We start from the raw sequence: 9,084 nt of genomic DNA on the forward strand, positions 1-9,084 counted from the left end.
TGCTGAAATGTGAATCACTTTCACGTAAACGTGATCAGGGTTCTACTATACTGATGAAATGTGAATCACTTTCACGTAAACTTGACCAAGAAAATGTGATCCTCCTGAAATCATGTTCGCGCAAACTTGACTTTATACTGCTGCAGTGAGAATCAATTTAACGTAAACTTGACCAAGATGCTACGATACTGCAGAAATGAGAATTTCACGTAAACCTGACCAGGGTGCTACGATATTGATGAAATAAAAACCGTTTTCACGTAACTTGGCCAGAGTACTATGATACTGCTGAAATGAGAATCACCTTTGCTTGAACATCGATCCTGGTAATTGGGATACGATGACATACATCAGCCAATCTAGCGAATCAGACCAGTTGATATTCGCCTTTACGTGAATACAAAAAAACTATTCCAAGAGCGACAGTGCGACAGTGCCACAGCGCGGCACGTGGTAAAAAAGTCCCGTTATCACGTTGTCAGGTTTTGGTGAATTTTGACACTATGCGCTTTTTGTGAGGGCGGCAACGCGATAATGTCCCTTCTTGGATTCCATAATAATATAAATGCACTATCAACTTTAAACTGATCCAGACAAGTTGAATTAAAACATTTATAATTTTCTTTTTTCAGGTATGTTCGAATTGAACAAGCCTTAGCAATGTCTTTCTGTATCGACATATTTCTTTATAGGCCTTTAGTTTCATTCTGTCCATTTCGTCTGATACATAGACCTCGTATCACAGGGAGTATAGCAGACTGAAATGTGCATGTAACGGCCTAGTGTATAGTTAGGGGCCACTGTGCTATTGACACTGTCATGCTGTTGTTGTTCAAGAGTGAGTGAGTGAGTTGGGTTTTACGGGTTGGGTTGGGTTTAGCAATATTCCAGCAATATCAGCCAGAAATGGGCTCCACACATTGTACACATGTGGGGAATTGAACCTGAGTCTTCGATGTGACGAGCGAACGCTTTGACCACTAGGCTACCCCACCGCCCCTGTTGTGGAAGAAGATAGACTATCAATCTTGTTTTGCGTTTACATGCATGATTCAAAGTATACTGTACAGCAAAAGAAACGCAAATTTTGAAAAGAAGAAATATTATGAAAGTAAGCCGTCATGTTTGTGTCTCCTCTTTGAAAGCTTGACAAAAAGCCAGAGTTGCGTTTCTTTTGCCGTCAGTATATATCTTTCATGCCCTCCGGTAGCTCTTGGTTTAACAATAAAGGAGCGAATGCCTGTCCTATATTCACATCCACTTGAAAAGCACGATCGCCTACAGGACTGATATCTGCAGAACATGCCAGAACACGTCTTTATGTCACTGTTGGCTGATAAGCCAGGAGTAGGCATTGCTGTAAGTAATTGTGGGACATTCATCTCTTCTCTTCAGCAGAGATGGAACGATGGACAGGTCGTGTTGCCCTGGTAACTGGAGCTTCGGTGGGGATCGGAGCAGCAATCAGCCGATCTCTGGTTAAGAATGGGATGAAAGTCGTGGGATGTGCTCGCAATGTCGAGCGAATTCAGGTGATATTCTAGACTGACCTCTCACGTCCGTTTCTGCGTATCTTGTTATCAGCTAACACTCTTGTTGTTATTTATAGCCATACCACTTACAAAATTAACATTAACAATCTGTGGAGCCTTTGCTCCCGTAAGAGGGCAGTGTTGAAGACATGTTAGAGGTTGAATTTATGAGAGATGTATGAAAAGCACACACTTGACATTTCAGCTCGACATAAGCACCGCGACCACTTAAGGCGTACCGGTGTTACTTTATAACACAACCGGTATCATTGTAAAAACTGTACCCCTTAAATATGAACATGAGTGAGTGAGTGAGTGAGTGAGTGAGTGAGTCAGTGAGTGAGTGAGTGAGTCAGTCAGTCAGTCAGTCAGTCAGTCAGTCAGTCAGTCAGTCAGTCAGTGAATGTGGTTTTACACCACGATATTCCAGCAAGTTCACGGTAGTTGAACACCAGAACTGGGTTTCATACATTGTACCCATGTCGGGAATCGAACCCCGGTATTCAACGTGGCAAGCCAGGGCTACAGATCCTGCAACTTATGATATCACGGCGGGGAATACCAGAAATGGGCTTCACACATTGTACCCATATATGGGGAATCGAACCTGGGTCTTCGCGTGGCGAGCCAACGCTCAAACCACTTGGCTTACACCCCTTTGTATGAACATCAGCTAGTAAGACAGTTTGTTTTAAATATATTTACTTTGCAGAAAATCGCCGACGAGTTGAAAGACGAGCCAGGAACACTCAAACCAATGAAATGTGACGTCACACAGGAGGAGGACATCTTGGCAATGTTCCAAAACATAAAGTCTGACCCTGACCTTGGTGGGGTTGACGTCTGCGTCAACAATGCCGGATTGGGTCATGACACCTCGTTGATGGAAGGAAACACAAAACAGTGGCGGGAAATGTTAGATGTACGTATTCACTTGTGGAGACATGGGTGGATCAAGGAACTATGGGAAGAAGACTGAAGATTTTTTTCTTTTTATTTTTGCGTTGTGAAACATTTCCCACTTTCAAAATTCCTGTATCCGCCGATGGGAGACTGTCATATATAAATTAAACTAAGTAAGGGATATTCCACTTTGATGGTATTTGGGAACCAAGTTGTATGCTGGTATATGGAATTAGACAATGATTATTTTATTCATAACGTGTTAGTAATTTCGCTCAAAGACGCCTGTTTACGGCAAGCGTTTGTTTTTTTGTTGGTTTTTTTGTTGCTTTTTTTTGGTTTTTTATAAAAAAATTTCATGGTGTGCACATGAATAGTGACGGATCAATATTTTATCTATATATTAACATTTTAGATGTACAGTGAAACCTATCTGTGTAAACGTCCGTGATAAAACCAGACTCAAATTTGATCTGATGTTATTTTGACTGTTTTGAATTCAGTCAGAATTCATGAACATTGAATTCAATTAGTATACTGGACGTTTGAAACAAGCTAGTGCAGCCAAATAGTTTCCAGTTGCCAGTTGGGCTTGTAATACCTGAAATTTACTTGCCCACAAAATTTGAATGTAGAAACTAAGATTAAGAAAAGTTAAAATAACATCTTTTTATTTTTATAGGATATTTATATAGCGCACATATCCATGCAACTATTTCTTGCTCAAGGCCCTGGTATTTGTTTCCCTCGATGTCCGTCCCTACGTCACTTCGCATTATCAATCTCAACTCACTGGGGAGTATACACCTCTTGCTGCAACTAGGCGCACCGAGTTTAATGTGGCTCTCTCATACCAACGAGGTGCCCAATTCACAGCTGGGTGGACTGAGACACATAGTGACAATACGTTGTCCAAGTTCACTGCACGTTGCTGTACCCGCAACTTGGTGTATGCACGTATTCATGTGGCCACCATCTGGTCATATACCAACGGATTCGTTAGTTCTTCTAAGTGTACAGGGTTGTGTACTGCACACTAGGGGTTGTGCGAACACGGAAAGAGTCTGCACACAAAGTTGACTCCAAGGTTTTTACACCCGGCCATCTCGAGATCTATCAGGCCATAATATTGCCGATTTATAAGTGCATTACTACTTAACAAGTCGATGAGAGTGGCATATTTACTTCCCAACTAAAGTTCAGACTCACTCGAAACTACCTCAAATAAATTTCTAAACTAACTGCAAACCTTATGCAGACGAGTATCATTCATCACATTTCTGAACGCATGTGCATTTCTGTCGTGCATGTGAACGGCTATGTTTTGGTGCATCGTTTTGTTAAAAATTTGCCAATTTTCACTGAGTTTTTATCATTTATGGAAATCATAACAATAATCTGTTTAATCAACGTATATTTTATAATACATCAGTTTATGTCAGAACAGGAATTTTCAACAGTATAGAATATTTTGCAAAACGTAATTTAGAACACTTGCCTGAGGTAAGTGGCTATTTTATATTAGTGGTGAGTGAGTTTAGCATTACGCCGCACTCCAGCAACATTCCAGCTACATGGCGGTGGCCTGTACAAATAATCGAGTCTGGACCAGACAATCCAGTGATTAACAGCATGAGCATCGATCTGACATGTGATAATCAAGTCAGCGAGCCTGACCACCCGATCCCGTTAGTCGCCTCTTACGACAAGCGTAGTCGCTTTTTATGGTAAGCATGGTCGTTGAAGACCTATTTTACCCCGGGACCTTAACGGATCTTACATTAGTATATTTAAACATTGACCCCCAAAACATTCACTGACTAGTCGACCAGTGGATATATATACTGGAATTTAAATATCTGCTGTTGTACCTCAGGTGAATGTGTCGGCACTCTATATCTGCCTTTGTATCTCGGGTGAATGCGTGTGCACTATGTATCTGCCCTTGTACCTCGGGTAAATGTATTATCACTCTGCATATGTTCTTGTACCCTAGGTGAATGTGTTGGCGCCATGTATCTGCTCTTGTTCCTGAGGTGAATGTGTAATCACTATGTACATGCTCTTGTACCCCAGGTGAATGTGTTAGCGCTCTGTATCTGCTCCCGTGAAGCCTATAAATCTCAGAGGGAACGAGGTGTCAATGACGGTCACTTCTTCCTAATCAACAGGTGAGACGAAACATTGATCTGCATATGATTCAACCCGCAGAATGAAGGACAACGTTGTTCCGGACAACACATAACACAATATATGAACAATACAACATGCTTGATCTGTCAGTATAACCATAATCAAGATGGCGTTACAGGTGTTTTTAATTCCATTCATGCAGCCTGTCAGGCCACCGAGTCCAGGTCCACAAAAGCAACCACTTCTACGCTGCAACCAAACACGCTGTTACGGCCATACTGCATGGGATGAGGTCTGAGTTCAGGGAAGATAAGGTTGCTGCCAAGGTTACGGTAGGTTGAGTCTTACAACACATCGACAGTATTCCACCCATATAGTCCAGCAGATACTTTCAGACCTTGTCCTTATGTGGGCTGCTTGGTCCAGCAGGTACTTTCAGACCTTGTCCTTATGTGGGCTGCTTGGTCCAGCAGGTACTTTCAGACCTTGTCCTTATCGGGGCTGCTATGTCCAGCAGGTACTTTCAGACCTTGTCCTTATGTGGGCTGCTTGGTCCAGCAGGTACTTTCAGACCTTGTCCTTATGTGGGCAGCTTGGTCCAGCAGGTACTTTCAGACCTTGTCCTTATGTGGGCAGCTTGGTCCAGCAGATACTTTCAGACCTTGTCCTTATGTGGGCAGCTTGGTCCAGCAGGTACTTTCAGACCTTGTCCTTATGTGGGCAGCTTGGTCCAGCAGGTACTTTCAGACCTTGTCCTTATCGGGGCAGCTTGGTCCAGCAGGTACTTTCAGACCTTGTCCTTATCGGGGCTGCTATGTCCAGCAGGTACATTCAGACCTAGTCCTTATGGGGATTGCTATATCCACCCATATAGCGACGGGACCAAGTCTACATTCACATTACAAAGCTACAATTTCTCACACAGATCAACTTGCCATAACCCCGCTGACGATGTAAAACAGACCTTTCAGATTTCTTACTTCATATTGTGAGTACCTCGCAGTTGAGAAGTCCACAAGATATGTTTGATGGTTAACACAGTTACTGCAGTTAGTTGTCCCAATTGGCCTTGTGTCAGAAATGGTATTTTTCCCAAAACGAATACTTCTCTTTTCAGTCAATAAGCCCGGGGAATGTGGAGACGGAGTTCCTGAACAGAATGTTGAATGACGATGCTAAAGCTCGGGCTTTCTACAGCTCCTACGATGTAAGTCCACACACAGAAGCAGCCTATCATAGAAACTCTGTGCACTAGATATCTAAGTTATGTCTCACAACCCATATTTCTGTGATAGGTGAATTTTGTATGACGCGTACGTTTGAAACACGCAGACATGACAATTTTCCGCAAATTTCGGGAACTTTCGTTTTATTTTAATTTTTTTAGATCGGTGTAAATCTGAAACAATCAGACTGCTTAAACATTTTCAATGTTTTCATTGTACTTTAGTAGAGTCTTAGGTGTGTCTGTGGTGAGTGCATTCCGATGCCAACTGGTGTTGAAAGTAAGCGCGCCTGACTCGGAATGATCGGAACATTTCTGTTGCCTAAGTCTGTCTTGAAGAATGATGGCCCTTTTCACTGTTCGATGCATCCCCAGATAGCAAAATGAACCATCGTACCATTTACAAAAACGACTGAATCAACACGACTTGTATTACTGTGGAGCTTGGTCTTCGCACACACATTTGACGTCACGAGCGGAAAGGTCACGTGACTTCCCGCAGAATATGCATAATGACCGAATCTCAGATAACAGAAACTGTTTTCACGATTAAGACGTAAATATGCATAATTTGTAATTAAAACTTTGGGTATATGTTTCTGATGACTTATCTTTCACCCAGCAAATTTTTGCAATTCTTTCATATTCTCCTTTAAGTTGTCATATATACAGGACCATCGTTAAACCCATCCCTTTTTAAAGATCTATTGACTCATGTTTGACTATATTGTCAATGTTGCAGTGTCTGCAGCCGTCCGACATTGTTGACGCCGTCATTTACGCTCTCAGTTCTCCTCCACGTGCACAGGTGGGTTATGGAGTGTACAGCTACTGCAGTGTAGGTCACGAATGAACATTATCCTGAGGTCGGCTTCTTGTGGGACAATCCGCTTTACCTCAAACATTATACTTTGGTATGTTCGTCTTATAAGTGTCCATCCAAGAGTGAGTGAGTGACTACAGTTTTACGCCGCTCTCAGCAATATTACTGCTATATGGCTACGGTCTGTAAACATTCCAGACAATCCTGTTTTCAATAGCATAAGCATCGACTTACACAACTGATTGTGTCAACAAAGTAATCGATTCTGACCACCCGATCCAGTCAGTCAGTTCTTGAAGACCAAGATCTTCGGGGGATGTACATCCATGGGAAACAGTACTTCATGGACTATGTCGCTTCTTTAGTAAATACGCCATCTTGGATATGGAGGGTTGGGTAGGGTCGGGGTGTCAAAATATCATGTTGCGATTCAGCGATACCCAGTCGTATCAAGATGGCAACGTTGTTAAAGCAATATTCGAAGGAACGCAATGTTTATGGATTTATGTCCTGTAAATCTCCAAATATAATGCCGGCATGCCAGGCATTCTGACATCATTGTGCACATATCATGACAACCGTTAAATGATCTTACTGTACCACACTGACGCTGAGAAAATGGCTCTTTCATGTACCAGGTCCGGGGTAGAATATTCTTTGAATGTCATTTAGAAGTGAAAATACATAAGAATGAAGATTTTTATGGATATCAACTTCTTTATGTGAGAACACATAAAGAAGTTGACATAAAGAAGTTGATATCCATAAAAATCTTCATTCGGGGTAGAATAGGTCTTCAGCAACCCATGCTTACCATACAAAACGACTATGCTTGTCGTAAGAGGCGACTAACGGGATTGGGTGGTCAGGCTCGCTGACTGGTTGACATATGTCATCAGTTCCCAATTGCGCAGATTGATGCTCATGTTGTTGATCACTGGATTGTCTGGTCCAGACTCGATTATTTACAGACCGCCGCCATATAGCTGGAATATTGCTGATTGCGACGTAAAACTAAACTCACTCATACACCTTCATGTACCTGGAACAGCGGCAGGTCGCTTGCTGTGTCATACGAAAAGACGTTAACGTCAAGATACGGCGCTCGGCATTAATGGGTACAACAAGGACTGGCCGGCTCGGAGTCAGTTTAACGTGTGTGAGTTGTGTATTCACGCATGGTATCTCAGTGAGCTAGTTCTATAAAACCAGCTTAAGTCTGGACTAGTACAACCATCCGCACACGCGCATTCTGGTCATCATATGAGCGAAATATTTTTCACTACGACGTTTCACCTCACATCCTGTATATACCCTGCTTCTGTTGGTAGATTGACGATATCTGGCTTCGTCCAATCGATCAGCTGGATTGATGTACACCTTCATCTGCAGCCGTCGTTGATTGACACGTGACCAGCTGAAATTAAAAGTCTTATCAAGCGATTACCACAAATGCTATTTATTCAAAACCTGTTGAAGACACAGGAGGCAAGATGTGTTTAACTAGGAATGGCATCCTCTCCTGTTCAGCAGTGAAGAATACGAACCTATTGCTGTAAGAAGTGATGACACATATGTATTAGTTTCCACTTGCATATTAAATAGAAATGCAGATACAAGTATGTGATGAGTAGTTTTTTTTCCTTATGCTCTATGGAATCTACCAGTATATGAGATACAGTGGTTGGAACGTCGAAATTCAAGTTTGTTCACGACAAAGGAGTGTACTCTATGGGTGGAGGGTTGCAAGAAATTTATATTTGGTCTAAAGACCTTTATATTTGCTCTGTCAGATACTTTCAGACCTTGCCTCTATGGATACTGCTTGGTCCAGCGGGTACTTTCTGACCTTCTCCTTATCGGGGATGCTTGGTCCAGCAGGTACTTTCTGATCTAGTCCTTATGGGGGCTGCTTGGTCCAGTGGGTACGTTTAGATCTTGTCCTTATGGGACAGCTCAGCTCAGCAGGCACTTGCAGACCCTAAAATCTCTAGGACTGTATTGAAAGACAGGTTTCTCTGTAAGGTTAGGAACGTCTGCTGCACCATGACTGTGTCCTCCACTTGGGGCTGCCATGTATTCCAGCTTCAGTACACCTTGAGCACACTCCTAATACAACTATGTCCTCCTATACAATCAGTGTGTGTAAGATATCAACTGAACATATGCATAGAGTAAAAATCCCCCTTTTTCATCGTTTTAATCTGGTGTACAGACCAGCTGCATCCTTGAAGGTTTGGGGCAGGTTGACAATGTTTCCGATTGTCAATCATTTAGCCTGCCCTGCAGTTGGCTAACCTCTTAACCCCCTCGTTTTAGATAACAGTCATCATCACATGTAAGCAATCACAAGAAGAGGAGAAAACAAATGAGTGTGAGAAGAAATGCAGTGTATACTTTTCATTTGTTAGTTTATACTTCTGTTTTATCCCATCCATCTGAGCCTACTTACCTACCTACGTTAGCGC

At 42.4% G+C, this 9,084-nt stretch overlaps 1 protein-coding gene across 1 annotated transcript; it reads left to right on the top strand.

Moving 5' to 3' along the window:
* The first annotated feature begins 1,331 nt into the window (after window positions 1–1,331).
* Window positions 1,332–8,235, top strand: LOC137273390 (dehydrogenase/reductase SDR family member 11-like). The gene is made up of 7 exons (XM_067806020.1): window positions 1,332–1,532; window positions 2,245–2,454; window positions 4,512–4,606; window positions 4,771–4,900; window positions 5,686–5,775; window positions 6,536–6,601; window positions 7,948–8,235. Exons 1-7 carry the CDS (start codon window positions 1,401–1,403, stop codon window positions 7,987–7,989), a joined length of 765 nt encoding a protein of 254 aa, XP_067662121.1. The 5' UTR covers window positions 1,332–1,400; the 3' UTR covers window positions 7,990–8,235.
* Window positions 8,236–9,084: the final 849 nt, after the last annotated feature.

This window comes from Haliotis asinina, chromosome 2, assembly GCF_037392515.1.
Source record: "Haliotis asinina isolate JCU_RB_2024 chromosome 2, JCU_Hal_asi_v2, whole genome shotgun sequence".
In the NCBI taxonomy this organism is placed as follows: domain Eukaryota; kingdom Metazoa; phylum Mollusca; class Gastropoda; order Lepetellida; family Haliotidae; genus Haliotis; species Haliotis asinina.

Excerpts from the sequence above, each read along its gene's own strand:
- LOC137273390 (XM_067806020.1), top strand. The coding sequence starts at position 1,401 with ATGGAACGATGGACAGGTCGTGTTGCCCTGGTAACTGGAGCTTCGGTG. Across the intron at positions 4,901-5,685 it reads AGGTTGCTGCCAAGGTTACG|TCAATAAGCCCGGGGAATGT; the intron begins GTAGGTTGAGTC and ends TTCTCTTTTCAG. Across the intron at positions 5,776-6,535 it reads CTTTCTACAGCTCCTACGAT|TGTCTGCAGCCGTCCGACAT; the intron begins GTAAGTCCACAC and ends TCAATGTTGCAG.